This window comes from Psammomys obesus, unplaced genomic scaffold (genome assembly GCF_907164565.1).
Source record: "Psammomys obesus unplaced genomic scaffold, mPsaObe1.curated_primary_1811, whole genome shotgun sequence".
NCBI lineage: Eukaryota > Metazoa > Chordata > Mammalia > Rodentia > Muridae > Psammomys > Psammomys obesus.
In genome coordinates this window covers 1,970,074-1,985,981 of record NW_026590405.1, presented here as the reverse complement: position 1 = coordinate 1,985,981, position 15,908 = coordinate 1,970,074, and the positions used below count along the sequence as shown (strand labels likewise).

At 54.6% G+C, this 15,908-nt stretch overlaps 2 protein-coding genes across 2 annotated transcripts in view; both read left to right on the top strand.

The window, feature by feature from the left end:
* Pwp2 (PWP2 small subunit processome component) overlaps positions 1-4,337 on the top strand; it is a 13,732-nt gene extending 9,395 nt beyond the window's left edge. Inside the window, exons 16-21 of the mRNA XM_055607150.1 lie at positions 244-352; positions 941-1,006; positions 1,837-2,055; positions 2,166-2,316; positions 2,449-2,523; positions 3,801-4,337. Of these exons, the coding sequence (XP_055463125.1) occupies positions 244-352; positions 941-1,006; positions 1,837-2,055; positions 2,166-2,316; positions 2,449-2,523; positions 3,801-3,975 (795 nt within the window). The 3' untranslated portion in view covers positions 3,976-4,337. The remainder of the gene's footprint in view (positions 1-243; positions 353-940; positions 1,007-1,836; positions 2,056-2,165; positions 2,317-2,448; positions 2,524-3,800) is intronic.
* A 1,465-nt stretch (positions 4,338-5,802) lies between these two features.
* Gatd3 (glutamine amidotransferase class 1 domain containing 3) lies at positions 5,803-13,060 on the top strand. The gene is made up of 7 exons (XM_055607149.1): positions 5,803-6,003; positions 6,175-6,227; positions 6,724-6,837; positions 7,828-7,947; positions 10,645-10,737; positions 11,618-11,774; positions 12,495-13,060. Exons 1-7 carry the CDS (start codon positions 5,878-5,880, stop codon positions 12,621-12,623), a joined length of 792 nt encoding a protein of 263 aa, XP_055463124.1. The 5' UTR covers positions 5,803-5,877; the 3' UTR covers positions 12,624-13,060.
* Positions 13,061-15,908: the final 2,848 nt, after the last annotated feature.

The window sequence follows — 15,908 nt, the reverse complement described above, 5'->3', positions numbered from 1 at the left end:
GTGTGTGTGTGTGTGTGTGTGTGTGTGTGTGTGTGTGTGTGTGTGTGTGATAGCTCCATGCACGTGCACCACATTGCCAGTATACATCCTTGGACCCTCTTCCTCCCCACATGAGTGGCAGACCCTGAGGGAAGGTTCTGTGGGTAGGGTCCACGTGTCAGGCCCTTGTTAAGGCACAGTTGGTGTTATGGGCAAGAGCGTGATGATAGCAGCTTCTACTCTTCTCTTCTATTACTCTTCTAGGAATTCCTGAACCGAAGAAAGATGACAGAGTTTGGCAACTTGGCACTCATCGATCAAGATGCTGGGGAAGAGAATGGGGTTGCAATTCCACTGCCAGGTGTAAGGAAAGGTGAGCAGAAGTCCCCTGACCTGCCCACCAGCCACTTTTCTTGGTGGCACTGCTGCCTGCTGCTCCCTCCATGGGGCTGCAGTGAGGAGTCTGGCCATTTGTGCATTGTGGCATTTCTGCCTGAACCTGGAATGCCTGTCCTGCTTCAGACAGGAGAGGCCCCCTGTGTTTGCTCCAGAGGCTCAATGCTAGGGACCCCCCCCCCCCCGGACTCAGTAGACTGTCCCCGTAAATATGAGTCAGAAAGCTGGAATACCTTTATGTAGGCTTTCCCTGGACCAGCCAGACCCACCTGGGCAGGGCAGAGAGCTCTGAGCCAGAAGAGCCATCTGCTGGCCCGTGGATGAACTCAGGAGCTCATGCTCTCAGGCCTGTCACTGATGCCCAGCTCCAAGAGGCCACAAGGCCACAGCACTGGTGACCGAGTTCTCTGGCTGCTGGCATTTGGTTAGAAGAGCTGCTTTCCTCCTGTACTCAGGGAAAACTGTTCTTTGTGGGTCCCTGTGACTGCCCTTGGGCAGCACAGTGGGCCTGAAGGCTGGCCTCAGGGTACACAGTCAAGTAAGTACAGTTGTTTTTCCTCCCCAGGTGATATGAGTTCTAGACACTTCAAACCTGAAATCAGAGTAACTTCTCTGCGCTTCTCTCCCACTGGTGAGCCTGGGTAACCTTCCTTAACAGGTGTCAGTTCTAATAGGTGGCAGGGCCTTTGTTCCAGGGGTAGGGGTGATATTGAGCTGCTGGCAGGCTCTGGGCATTGCTGTCCTGTGAGGAGGAAATGACTGGCCATGTGTTTGCCCTGGTTCTTGAGGCGTACAACTGTGAAATTCCATCGCTATCATGCTGAGCTATAGTTGTAGCCTAGGCCCTGCTCTTGGCAGGGATAGTCCATGTGTCTTTCCTAGGAAGCAGACTCTCAGCACCTCAGCTATTGATAGTACCTTTCCTGCCCTGCATGTATCCCTCTGTGTATTCAAGGGTCTGCCTAGGCCGGAGGCCCACTAGATATATGTGTTCTATTGTGGTAGAGCAAGATGCAGGGTCCTGAGCCAGCACTGTAGCACTAGTGTGTTGTGTTCCTATATCAGACACATTCGGAGAGGATCGCCCCTACACCCCACTTCCCACTGTGAAAGGTAGACCAAAGACCACAGCCTGAGGCCCAGATCTGTCCCATCTGCCCTGTCACAGTATGTTGTAGCTTTGGTTTTTCTGAGGTAGAGGCATTGTTTATTATGCCCAGGGTATGGGTGGCTTGAGCAGCTGTGGCAGAAACTGTATGGCCGTCAAGGCTGCAGGTCTCCCCTGTTCTAGGAAGCCTGCTGACCCCTGAAAACAGCCAGAGGAAATGGGCATCTGTGTTACGGTTGGGCAGCTGCAGCCCTGGAAAGATAGCTGCCAGCAGTCTGTTGCTACCTGCTGTGAAGTGGGGCACAAATGAGCTTTCGGGTTTTGAGGAAGCCCCTTTGCTGCTTGTTCCACAGGGCGCTGTTGGGCAGCCACCAGCACAGAGGGGCTTCTTATCTTCTCCCTGGATTCCCAGATGCTCTTCGACCCATTTGAGCTGGACACCAGTGTGACCCCTGCGCGGATCCGTGAGGCACTACGGCAGAGGGAGTTTACCCGGGCCATCCTCATGGCCTTCCGGCTCAATGAGAAAAAACTGGCACAGGAGGCCCTGGAGGCTGTGCCACACAGTGAGAGTAAGCCAGGCCACCAGCCACGTTCTGCTAGCGCAGAAAAGCTCTAGGTGTCTCCACTCTTCCTGGTAGTTTCTTTGCAAACTGAGTATGGCTTGCTTGCTTCTTTGCAGTTGATGTGGTCAGCGCTTCCCTTCCTGAGCTGTATGTAGAGAAAGTGCTGGAGTTCTTAGCTGCCTCCTTTGAAGTGTCCAGGCACCTTGAATTCTACCTTATATGGACACAGAAGTTACTTATGTCACATGGACAGCGGCTAAAGTCCAGGTATAGAATGGGTTCCTCCCCCCCTCTCCCCCCCTTGCTTATAACCTGCGGGCCAAGTAACCCAGCCATTTGGTCATGGCCATGGGGAAGCTTCCCGTATATGTATACACACTGACAGTGTCTCCTTCCCAGGGCAGGACAGTTGCTGCCTGTGGTCCAGTTTCTTCAGAAGGGCCTCCAGCGGCATCTGGATGACGTTTCCAAGCTGTATGTGCCTTGGGGTTGGTGGGCAGGGTAGGGCTCATGCGGCTGGTTCTGATCAGGATTGGTCCCTGTGGTGTCTGATTTGGGGACAGAATATTCTGGTGTCAGAGAGGCATGTTATGCTGTGTGCTGGGTGAACTGGGTTCATCTGCCATGGGTGTGATGATCACCGTTCGATGGGGCTGACTCTAAAGTGAGGACGCCATGAACTCGTGCCACAGTTGGACAGGTGGAGGTGGAACGTGCCTGAGGCACGGTGGGAGCCCTTCACCCCGGGCACGGACGCTTGACAATTACAGGACCAGGCAGCCTGGCCTGGATTCGCACATCACTTGTGTGGGCAGTGAGGTGGCCACAGGTCTTGGGGGCAGGTGGGCTGGATTCCTGGGACCTGGCCAGCATGTGCAGGGCTTTCCCTCGTGTGACAGTGATGACAATATACTGCAGTGCTTGGGACAGTGCTCGCTAGAAAGATCCCAATTGCATCCTCCCCCTCCTCAGCCTCCTCCCCCAAGTAGTATTTGATGGTCTGTGTACATGTCCCAGATCATCTATCACTGAGCAGTTGCCACGTGTCCCAGCCAGGCTTATAATATCCCTTTCTACTAGACTCTGCATAAAGGGTCCCTGAGAGAAGCGGGCACCATAGTCTCTGTAGTTCTCTTGGTTATAATGCTTCTCCCAATCTAGAGCAAGCCCTTCCTCCTCGTGCCCTTCCTCCCTCGAGTCCTGCCTGGCTGCAGGAAGATGGTGTTAGAGGTGGCTATGCAAAGGCAGGGGTCTACTTAGCAAGGTATACAGTGCCTAGCCTCTCCTGGCTGGCGCATCCATGACTCAGCAGCTCCACAAGAGAGTGCTCTTGCCACTCCACCACCTCCTCTGAAACTTGCTCCTGGTCTGGTTTTGTGGCCAACGCTTTGGCATGACTGGCTCTGTGTAGGTATATGAGGCAGCCATGTATAGATAGCCATGGCACCCACAGGTTCATGGTGCAGCTGTTCCGTTCTCCTGGCTTCTGCCCTCACCCATGACTCTGGGAGGTGAGGTCTGAGATTTCCCCTTTGTCCTGGGAATGTGGAGAATCAGCCCCCTGGCTCTGTAAATGGCTGTAATGGAAGGGCCAGCAAGGAGGGCAAGCCAGATGCTGCCCCTGTACCTGGTGGAGCGGGAACTAAATCAGCCTGAGAAAGGAGGAGATACTTTTTGGAGACAGCTGCATCCAATCCTTCTGGTGGCGGCTGGGTGGGTGCCTGTGCTGACCTAATGTCCTCTGTCCCCAGCTGTGAGTGGAACCGCTACAACATCCAGTATGCTTTGGCAGTTTCCAAGCAGCGGGGTGTGAAACGCACCCTGGAGCCTTTAGACACAGAGGAGGACACAGATGCATCTGATGAGGACAGTCTGCACCTACTCAGGGAAGCTGCAGATGAAGAAGAGGAAGGGATGCTGGTGTAGACCATGCCCTGCACAGCTGGATTGGCTGATGGAGATGGAACCACTGTGCCCCTGGGGCCAGGAACTGAGAGATGCCAGATGCCCCAGGACTCTGCCGCCAGGACTCTTCCTGCCAGAGGCAGCAAGCCAACCTTTTGGGTCCAGGACCGGGATGGATATAATGGGCACATGTATGCCCTAGGCCCAGAGTGCTGCCGTGTCGGTGATCCCTGCACATCGCCTTCCTGAGAAGTGGACAGTTTTAGAATGTGGACTTGCAGACTTCCTATCAGAGTTATTTATATTTTTAATATGAAGATCTAAGAATGAACTATGGGCTGGGAAATGAGCTTTTTAAAAAAATGTGAGGACTTCGCCTCTCATCTTTGAGTTTGTGATGTTTATAATGGGTGAGCCACTGTCTTCAAGTAAGCAGGGTAGATCAGAGTGGCTGTCTGCTCAGGCCTGTGGCCCTGGTCATCCGCATGTGGACAAAAGACAACGTGCTGGGCTGATCCAGGAGGGCAGGTGTGACAGCCCAAGGCTGGCCAGGGAAGCTTGTACAGATCTTTGCCAGTAGGTTCAGGCTATGTGGGAGAGGGGACAGTCCCTCCCTGCCAGGGCGATGCTTTACGGATACTTTCTGCGCGTGTGGCTGACTGGGCATGTCACTCCAGTGAAGTGGCCCACAGGTGCCAGCTCTCATGCTGGTAACTGTCCATTGTCTCCTATGTCCAGGCCACAGGAGTCGATCTGTGGGGCACCGGGGGCACTGAGAGCCTTTGCCATTATGCCATCATCACACTCAGGGCGCGCCATGACCTGATAGGGTCGTGTTGCAGAATCCTGGCCGCCCAGACAGGGCCTGGCTTGTAGTGCCATCTTGTGATTCTGCAGTAGTCAGTATAACTTTATGAAGCCTTAGCACTTCTGTGTGTGTTGCTGAATGTGGAACTGAGGGCCTGGGGAATGGCTGGCGAGTAGGACTGAGCCATCACCCATCTCTAACAAGTTTAATTATACCAGAAACGGGGCTCAGTCACCCTTCGGAGTACCTTACAGGTCTGTTCATGTTAACGTGCCCGTCTCCACCCCTGTCGACAACCAGTTGCAAATTGCCCCACACTTCAGTGAGTGCGTGCACTGACCCCCTCCTCCTGTTGTCAACTGAAACTGGATCATGCCCTGACTCCCAAGAAAGGTGTTGGTCCACTAAGCCCGTTTCTGTATGCGCCCTGGCTTACATATATGCTATGCATCCCAGGCCTCTTTCTATCATGTGTCTCCTAAATGTGAAAGGGCTGCCATCTCAAAGAGGGAAACACCCAGCAGCTGATTTCCGGAATGCCACGCAAGGGTCAGCACCAGGAACTGAGAGAGGTCGGGCCACCTTTGACAGCTTTCGCAGTGGCAAGGGAGAGGCAGTGAAACTTTGTGGTTATTACCCCGATGGACACTGAACTGCAGCTACACCACCACATCCCGTTAAAATGAGAAAAGGAAAGCGCGGTTCTTGCTGTGATCCCGTTATTTGGGGAACTACACTTAAAATTAATTTAGGGGCATTGTAGTGAATGCATACTGGAGCTTCAGTAGGCCGTGGCCTTAGCCAAGATGAGCGCCCTTCAAGCACTCAGGAGGCAGGCTGAGGCGTGGCCGCAGGACGATCGCGGGAAAGTCCCACAGGCTGTTCCCTTAGGTCAGAGGGCCATGTTCTGAGCTCTGCCGCCCCGCTCACCCACCGTTTTTTTCGGAAACGAAACGAGGTACTTTGCAAACTCTGCCGGTCACTGCGCAGGCGCGGTTCCGCCCACCAGAGGGCCGGCTGCGCGCTCTTCCATTGGCCAGCGCGACTCCGCCCTATTGCGCACAGCAACCCGGCGCTGCACAGGGCTCTCGGGACACCGCTGTCTGCCCTTCGCTATGGCTGCCGTCAGGGCTCTGGTGGCCCCGAGACTGGCTTCTGCGCTCTCGGGGCGCCACCGGGCTCCCTCCCAGCGCGCAGCCCTTCACAGCTCCGCGCCGCGGCCCGTGGCCAGGGTGGCGTTGGTAAGTGCAGGGCCCGACTCCGAGGCCGAGTCCTCTCCTTGCTGGTCCCTCGCTGTCTGGGGTCGACCAGCAGTCCGCCCAAGGTCGGCCCCTGCAGGGGTTCAGCCTTCCTCTCCCCTTGGTAATTCCGTGTTGGGTCCTTCGCCCTCGTCAGCGCGTCTCTTCCTGCAGGTGCTGTCGGGCTGCGGAGTCTATGACGGAACCGAGATCCACGAGGCCTCCGCGTAAGTCCTCAAAGTTTGTAACGTAAACACTCTCTTGGTTGAAAAGGCAGACATGGCGAGAGCGTATCCAAATACAGTGGGTTCACATCGTGAGAAATTCAAAGCCAAAATTAGCACAGCATGACACAAAAGTTGCCATAAGAAATCCTGGGTGAAGGGAGTGCGCCTGGCAGCAGCCTGGGGCCCTGAATATAGCTAAAATGCAATACCTGCGGAGTCAACAGCCACCGCACATCACCACTCGGTAAAAGGAATTGTAGGGAAGGCTTGAAGCACCTGCCTGTGTGCGCTGGTTCCACCCTTACCGTTCGGAGATCTGTAAGCGGTAGGTATTAGATTGGAGCCAGCTGTGGCTTCATAAAAGCAACAAGGTATCCTATAAACGAGGAATTCCCCAAGCACTTAGTGAAAGTCTGTTTGTGAAATTGTGTTGACATGAGTCTGGAGAACACATTTGGAAGTGACAATTTTTTTTATGCGGATTTTCTCCACATAGGATCCTGGTGCACCTGAGCCGAGGTGGGGCAGAGGTCCAGATCTTTGCTCCTGATGTCCCTCAGATGCATGTGATTGACCACACCAAGGGGCAGCCTTCTGAGAGCGAACGCAGGTATGAGCAGGGGAAGGGCCTTGCAGGTCCCCTGATCCCATGTGCCGCTCCTGTAGTGTAGCCTCCCTGATTATGCCATCAACCACTTGTCCTTCAAAGCAGCTGTCGTCCAGCTGTTCAGGAAATAGACTGCCATGGGTAGGCAGAATGTTTCTGACCTCCCAGGGAGCAGTAGTCATTGTCCTTCCTTTGGGCGTGAGGTGATCATGGTCTATGCTTGCTATTCACTGTGTGGAATACTGTTTTTTTTTCTTTTTTTTTAAATTTGGTTTGAAGGTTTGGTTTTGGTTTTGGTTGGTTTTTTTGTTTGTTTGTTTGTTTTGTTTTGTTTTTCCCAGAGTTCCTGGCTGTCCTATAACTCACTCTGTACACCAGGCTGGCCTCGGACGCAGAGATCCTTCTACCTGCCCCTGCCTCCTGAGTGTTAGGATAAAAGGCATGTGACCACCACTGCCTGAGGTTTTTGGGTTTTTTGAGACAGGTTTATTTGGCCCTGATGGTCCTGGAACTTACTATGTAGACCAGGCTGGCCTTGAATTCATAGACATTCGCTTACCTCTTCCTCCAAAGGGCTGGGGTCAAAGGCATACTACCCCATGTCCAGCACAACTACTTTTTTTTATCTGAGGCCCGGTTGCAGGGTGGCCCTAAAGGCTGTCCTGGGGCCTGAGACTGAGAGGAACTGCAATTTTAGCTGTCAAGGGCTTTCTGTTGGCATCCCTGCCATTTCCTTCTGCCCAGGACCCCTCCTCCCTGTTGTGCAAGCCTGGATGAGGTTGCATCTACATCTGATGTTCAGGGGGCTGCAGGCATCCTAGAAAGGGCTTCCTAGGCAGCCCCTCCCTGGTGAGGAGCACTGGATTCTGCCTGCTGTGGGTGCTTGCTGGGCCTCCAGTTGCTGCTGGCCTCTGACCCCTGGTAACCTGGTGTTGGTCCTGAGGCCAGCCTGCAACGCTTGCACACTGATCCGTCCCTGAATGCTCTTTCCAGGAACGTTCTGACAGAGTCGGCAAGGATCGCCCGAGGCAAGATCACCAACCTGGCTCAGCTGAGTGCTGCCAACCATGATGCCGCCATTTTCCCTGGAGGCTTTGGAGCTGCCAAAAACCTGTGCGTGTCCAAGTGTAAGGCTCCAGACCACACGTGTGCCTGCTCTTTTACCGGGGGGGGGGTGGGCTGGGGCACTTTAGCAAGATCAGCTGGGTGGCCTTTGCTCCCTCCTCTGAGCATCCCAGTGCCTGGAAGCTGTCAGGGTGGGCAGGGCGGTCTTAGTGACCTCCTTGTTGGGAGTCAGGTCCCAGCAAACTCCGACTGCTTGTCCTTGCAAGCGTCAGTTCTTGCACAGAGCTGTTCTGCCTCTGTGGGGGTATGAGTGAGGCTGGCCCCCAAAGGTTCAAATGTTTGAATGCTTGGACCTTATTCAGTGGAACACTTTTAGGATTAGGAGGGGTGGCCTTGTTGGAGAAGGTATGTCAGGGGGTGGATTCTTGAGGTTTCAAAGGTCCACACTAGATCCAGTTAGTCTCTGTCTCAGTATTTCTCTCTCTCTCTCTGCCTCCAACTTGCAAATCAGATGTAAGCTCTCAGCTACTGCCCCAGCCCCATGCCTGCCTGCCCGCCAGCCGCCATGCTTTGTGCCATGAACCAACCCTCTGAAACCATAAAAATGCCTTCTTATCCAAGTTGCTTTGCTCACAGTGTCTCTCCACAGCAGCGGGGCAGTAAGTGGAATGCCCTCTCACTCTGTGGCAAAAGGAAAGAGGCAGGCGCTTAGTGCTTTGCTATTTAAGCGTTTGCTGTGGGAAACAGCAGATAAATTCCAGACAGCCTCTTAGCTGGGGCCCTTTTCACAGCTCCTGGTGGTTCTTTGCTGAGTATTCATGGGAGCCTCTGTGGTACTAGCTTCAGCGTGACCCTGCCTGAGAGGTGATCACCCAGCTAGTTGTCAAGGAGAGCCTTGAGGAGGCTCTGCAATATCCCCAGGCAGTTTACTGAGTGTCCTGCTCCCTGAAGGGAGAGACACAGAACTTCACATGTTCTGAAGTGCCACCAGTCCACCTTTTTTTTTTTTTTTAATTATTTATTTTACGTTCATTGGTATTTTGCCTGCATGTATGCCTGTATGAAAGTGTCAGATCTTGGACTTACAGACAGGTGTGAGCTGCCACGTGGGTGCTGGGAATTGAACCCGGACCCTCTGGAACAGCAGTCAGCGCTCTTAACCCACTGAGCCATCTCTCCAAACCCCAGTCCACCTATCTTAATCCGAACCCACTGACTACCTTGCTGGGCCATCAAAATGTTGCTTTCTCAGATTATGCACACCTAGAGCTCTTTTGGTAGCACCCACCCACGCCCTGGCTTGATACCCGCTAATGTGGCAGTGCCCAGCCCTAACAGAGGCCTGCGAGGCCCATCCTCACAGCAGCATGGTGGGGCATGGTGCCCCTGGATTTTCCCTTCCACTGGGGCCTCTGTTTCTTGGAAGGCCGAGCTCTTGCCTGTCACCTCCTGCCTAGTGGAAGATTGTCTAGAAGCCATGTCTTCCAGCTTGGCTGTCTTGTTTACTTAGGAGTATAGGCTCTTGGTATTGAGTCTCTATGGCATTTAAGGAGTCTATGAGCCTCTGCGCCCTTGTCCAAGCCCACTAGCCCCTGTGGGGAAGCTGCCATCTTCATTCTTTCTAACCTTTGCAGAAGAATGGCAGGCCCTCATTGACAGGTTGCTCTTGAAACTGTGAAACCACGATGCTTGTTGGTGATTGCTGCTGTTGCTGAAATGCAGCATGCAGCAGTTGGCTAAGGCTTCACATAGTGAAAGGTGACCTTGACTTAGCATTTATGAGGTAGTGCATGGCTGGGGCTTCATGTGTGCATATTTGTCAGGGTAGGTGAGTTGTGTCAGGCTCATTATGGAAAGCCAGTTGCTCCAGGTACTGGCCGTCTTTGTGTACCTTCTAGAGAAGCCCCAAGTATATAGGCATGTTCGTTGCTGCCAGCATTACACTCTTGCTTCGCCTGATGCGGTTTGCAGCTGGGTTGAGAACTGTTCAACTGTGGTTAGACTCCACACAGTGCCCAAGGTACCGTGAGTCATGGAACTTGTCACCCTCATGGCTAAGATGACTTCTTGGAGCCTTGCTTGTTTTTAACAGCATCGAGAGAGAGAGAGAGGGTTAGAGTTTAAAAGGAGAGAGAGAGAGAGAGAGAGGGTTAGAGTTTAAAAGGTAGAATGATTTGGTGAGTTTGGCTGACAAAAGTCAACACCCAATGGTGAACCTGGTTCCTCAGTGCCAGACCTCCAGGCCACAGCACAGGAGGGCCCGGAAGCTGCATTCTGACAGAAAGTCGTACACATATGTGAAGTGCTGGGCTCTGCCAGGTTGCTCTCTCTAAGGATAGGTAACGCCCTACCTGCTCAGCTGCCCTTGACCTTCACATTCCCTGGAAGAAAAGAAAGACAAGGCAGACACTCCTCCATGCCGTCTAATTCACCGTCAGTGTACCAACGGCTGCTACTCTTAGGCTAATTGTGTTTCTTTGTCTAGAACCCTCTTTTTGAGGTTTTGTTTCTCGTTCTGCCATCCCCTGGCTTCTGAAGGTAGAGTGCCATCACAGACTGGCCATCCACCTCGTGCCTTCCACCCTGCGGCTGGTAAATGAGAAGCTAGGCACACAATTCCGCATTCGGCGTGATAGCCAGCTGTCCACTTGGCCTGTGGCCACACTGTGGGCAGCTCCTCTGGTGTCCAGTGGGCCACTCAGATGGTGGGGACACCGCTGAGGACAGCGTCTCCTCTCGTGGCAGGAGCACATTCGCCGTGGACGGGAAGGACTGCAAGGTTAACAAGGAAGTAGAGCGTGTCCTGAAGGAGTTCCACGGGGCTAGCAAGCCCATTGGGTAGGTGACGCGCCGGGGTTCAAGAGGACAGCGGGTATTCGTGAGGGCTCCTGACAGACTGTGAGCTATCTTAGTGTGGCGGCTTCACCAGCGCTGGAGCCCAGTAGGACCAGCAGCAGCCTGTGAAGGGTGGTGGTGTGGGAAAAGGTGGTGGGCGCAGTGGAGGCGGGATTGGCAGCTCCAGCCCATGGCCCAGAGCCGAAGCACTGGGCACAGCCGCCTGCCTCCTGTGTGTCGGAGCAGCTCGCTGCTGTTTTTGAGTCTTCCTATGTAGCTTTGACTGGCCTGGAACTCACAGATCCATCTGTGGCCCGAGTGCCGGGATAATCATTTGTTCCACCATGCCCAGCCAGGGCAGCTCACTTCCAAGGGTTGTGGTGCAGGCCAGGGGTCATGCAGGGCTGTTTCCTGAGATGACATTCTAAACCAGTGGCTCTCGACCACCGTAATGCCGTGACCCCTTAATACAGTTCCTCCTGTTGTGGTCACCCCAAGTCGTAAGATTTCGCTACTACATAACTATTATATTGCTACTGTTATGAATAGTACTGTAAATATCTGATATACAGGGTATCTGCCGTACAACCCCTGTGAAAGGATCATTTGTTTCCCCCCGCCGAGGGCTTGAGACCCACAGGTTGAGAGCCGCTACTCTAGACAGGGGACAGTCAGATGGCAGTGCAGAGTTTGGTTTCCGAGGCCCCTCAGCTTCCTTCATAGCCATCTCTTGTCCAGGGCTGTTCAAGTCCTGGTGCCCGTGTGCCCGGTGCCGTGAGGCTGGGGCCAGACTCCCAGGCCTCACTGTCTGAGGCCTAGGCTGTTCCCGGTCCTCCCCCTCCTTGTGTACCCTGTGCTGATAACAGTTCTTTTGACTTTTCAGCTTGTGCTGCATCGCTCCTGTCCTCGCTGCCAAAGTGATCAAAGGTGTCGAGGTCACTGTGGGCCACGAGCAGGAGGAGGGTGGCAAGTGGCCTTATGCTGGAACTGCGGAAGCCATCAAAGCCCTGGGCGCCAGGCACTGTGTGAAGGGTGTGACCATATCCTCCCTGGCGGCTGGTCGGTGTGGTGTCAGGTAGCACATTAGGTTTCCCATTCTTTGGCCGTTCAGGGTGTCCGTGGCCAGCAGCCTTCTCCACAAGAATTATATTTGCTGGTCTTACTTCCCTGGGCAAAAGGACAGGGCCAGCCAGCATCTTGGGGTGCCACTAGCCTGGCGTGGCACAGGCAGGCTGGTGGAAGGCTGTCTTCGGCACTTGGCCGGGGAAGATCTGTGTTCCCGAACCTATTGAGACTACTCAGCTCTGACTCCTCAGCCTGGAGCACATAGCTGGGACGCCTGGTCACCTCCCCACAAGGAGAGGTGACCTGTGAAGAGTGGAGGCTAGAACAGGATTCTGGGGCCTGGAAGACTAGGAGCTGCTTGCTTGACCAGAGAAGGCAACAGGACCAGTGTGGGAGAGGTGGGCCAGGCTCCTGTCTTGCTCTAGTGGACCCTCAGTCCCCAAGTGGGGCTAGCACGCAGGCTGCCATCAGGCACTGCTCCACCGCACGTCACCTTTTCCTCCCCCTGACCACCTGTGAGTCAGCAGCTAGTTCCTCCTGTTTAATTGGGTGACAAGCCACACAGCAGGTACAGACCTGTTTAGTGTGCTGTCATCAGGCAGCCAAGGACCTGCAAGACTGAGGGTGGGCGGGGCTTTTCCCACTCGATGCCCTCGGTCCTGCCTGGTGCTGGGTTCTCCTTAACATCTCCTCACGAAGCTCATGTAGACCAGAAAAACAAGGTGGTCACGACCCCGGCCTTCATGTGTGAGACCGCTCTCCACCACATCCATGACGGGATTGGGGCCATGGTGAAGAAGGTGCTGGAACTCACCGGAAAGTGACGCTGCCTGGGCCATACTTGGCCTCCTTTGCTGTGGAGCTCTCAGCCCTTCCGGGCACCAGCCAGCCAGGACACAAGAGTTGCTTTTCTTTTAGGAGCATTGACGTTTTTCTGCCTCAAGAGTTTTGCCTTCTGCCGTCCATCCTGAACTTGACCCAGCTCCTCCTACCAGCAGGAAGCTCAGAGGTCCTCCCTGGGCCTCAAGTAGCAGCAGGAGCTTCATCGGGGATGCTTATGTCACTGTGTGTCCCCATTGGGAGGTCTGCGCAGCCTTTCCAGAGAGCACTTAAATTCTGCAGTCCTAGATCTGATGGATCAGGGCACTTAAGCCCTAAAAGGAGATATTTTACGTTCTAAGTCCTCTGGTAATCAGAGATACCTTGTTGATGGTTAAAGGAAAGTCCTCTGATCCAGAATAAACTCCTTTCCACGCTGGGACTTGCCTTTATCGAGGGCCTTCTGAAACTAGTGAGTGGCACCCCGTAACACGAGATTTCGGTGAGCCTGGGTTCTCTGAGCTCTCAGGAAAAGGAAATTGGCAGTAGTGGGCCTCCGGACCGCCCCCCTGATGGGCACTGGGTAGGTGGCCCAGGCCGTAAGATTGTGTGGCCTAGGTAAAGAAGGGAAAGGACACTGGTGCCCCGGTCCCTGTGGAAAGGTGCCAGGCTGGTCCAACAGGTCTGCACACACCTCATCTGTTCCGGGGGGCCAGACAACCTGAGGGTCCCCTGGCCTTGTGGCAGCTACTACAGCACTGGGCTGTGAGACAGCTGCTCCTTATGCCAGGTGCTGAGCGGAAGCAGGGTTAGACCAGGCTGAGAGCCTCTGTACCTGGATGTCTGCCATCTTCCAGTGCACACGCGTGCAGACACACACACACAGAGTCACGGTAAAGAAACTGGCCTACAGGCCATGGAGAGAATGGCTCTTGCTATTTCTCGGACCGATTACATGCTGGTCTGGGCCTCTAGGCCTCTTACCGGGACCTATGACATGGCACCCATGGCACTACTGATCAGATGGCCCCTTCCGGGGCATCTGAAGGGCTAACTAAAGTGGGGAGGCCAACCCTGGGTGTGCCCTCCTCAGGTCTCAGAAGTGGGGCCTATTGAAGCTTCCTGTATGTGTACAACTTCACTGAAGTGAGTTTCCACAGTGAGACTACAGGGCCAGCACAGTCACACATGCATACACAAAGCCCTGCTTCCTGCCTTGCTCCAGTCCACCCGAGGCCATCAGACTGACAGCTCCTGCCCTGTGGTGTGCATTGCTCTGCTGGCTGGGCTTTTTCGGGACTCTCCAGTGGTGCCCAGAGTCCACTCGGCAGCCCTCCCGCCAGCAATTCATGTTCACATCATGCAGCACTCAGCAGCACTGGGTGATCTCGGCTGGTGGTGGGGATGGTGAGGGGTGGCGACTCCTGAGGTGTTCCATGTCAGTAGTCGCCTCTCCCCTCTGGCCTTCTGGCCAGCCCCCGGCCACAGTACCTGTTGATGTCAGATGGAGTCTGAGCCTTTTCTCCGGCTAGAGCTACGCAGTCCACTTACAAACCCTTTCTCTGGTAAGCAACTCTATCCTGGGTTTTCTATCCGGCCCCTGCTGTCCCTGAGGGTCTGGTGGGCAGGCGTGCTCCTGTTTGCTTCTAAGAAGGGAGCGTCCACCCCATCCCATCCACACCGGCAGCCGCTTGTTCACCTGCACTCTGCCAGCTGAGCAGAAAGGGGCACAGGGGCCTCTGAACACCCCGAAGGGTCCTGGCACCCCCTGGCCCTGCGCCCACTTCAGGCCCACCCACGTGCCCTGGGTAGGTGTGGGACTTAAGGTGCTGCAACTGGAACCCAAGTTTAGGAATGACCCACTGCCTGGATTTTGTCCTTTGTCATATCTGCCACCTACCACAGGTCACTGAGAGGGAAGTGAGCTCGCAAGAGACCCCCGAGGGAAAGGTCGGTGCTGTTATCTACTCGCCCTGGGTCCCTGTGAACAAGTCTCTGTCATGTGCTGACATCATGAGCAGCACAGTGCCAGCATAAACCCCATCCTTTCGGTGTTGACTGTGACAGTCCCAGCTTCACAGGTGATGGGGACCACAGGTGTGCTCAGCTGATGCCAGGTAGAGCCATGCTAGACTACATTTTAGGATGGTTAGGAAGCCCTCAGCGGGGCCAAGAAGTCAGCTGTTGGCTCCTGGAGATGACTGTCCCCACTGTATGCCAGGCACGTTCCATGTGACAAAGAGGCGGTGATCCCTGCCCTCATGGAGCTAGTATGGGCGGTTGGCAGATAGCCTGGAGGGTGTGAGTGGACGCACCAACAGGAAGGTCAGGGAATGGGGTCAGAGGCCAACCAAGAAAGGAAACAAGCCAGGGTGTGCCCCTGACAGCCTGTAGCAAGGCTGTGATTTGTAAGTATCACCACCAGGGGGCACAATGGACCAACCTTGGAACCTTCGGCAGGTTCCCAGAGCTGACCAAAGCCAAGGGCCTGCTGGGCTGCCCCTGCCTCCCAGATCTACCTCACAGGCAGCTCCCTCTAAGTCAGCCAGTCTCAAAATGAGGGTGTGCTGTGCTGAATTCCCAGGGCCCACACTGCCTCTACCCGCTGCGTCTGCTCCAGTTCCTCTTCCTCACCCCCACCTGCCCCGGCCACCCTGAGCACCTACCTCTTCCTCTCTCCCTCCGCCCCTTTCAGCATCCTTGCACCTTGGGCCCTGGAACCATGACTAGGGGGTGGCCAGGGAAGGAAGGGCAAACAGCTGGGGTCTGGTGTGGGTGCGCACACTTTGATAAAGGCCATCTTCTGCAGCCAGCAGCCTGAAACCTCATCTTGTGTATTGTGTACAGCACAGGGGGGAAGGGTCAGCTCTAGTCCCGGTAGGAGGTCTCTGAAGGAAGGCAGCCTCAGCGTAAACACCTGGGAGGAGGAGGCTGCATTTGCTAGTTTTTGTATCTTCTGATTGATCATTCATCAACACTCTAAGAGGTTTGCCAGCCCTCTTGAGCCTCACCTGGGTAAGGCTTTGCCATTCCTGTGGAGCTAAGGTTCTGGCCATACCCACATCAGCAATGCACATTCTCTCAGGGCTTCCTGGGGACTCTCTACAGGACCCTTTCCCATCAAGTCCTCCTTACCATCCTTTCTTGACTATGGATCCATCACTCACACCCACCTGACATCGCACCTGTAGCGTTATCTACACCAGGTGTGCCAGGGCATGCCTGAAATCCCAGCGCTCAGGCAGTCAGAAGAATCAGAAATTTCAGGTCATCTTCAGCTACAGAGTGAA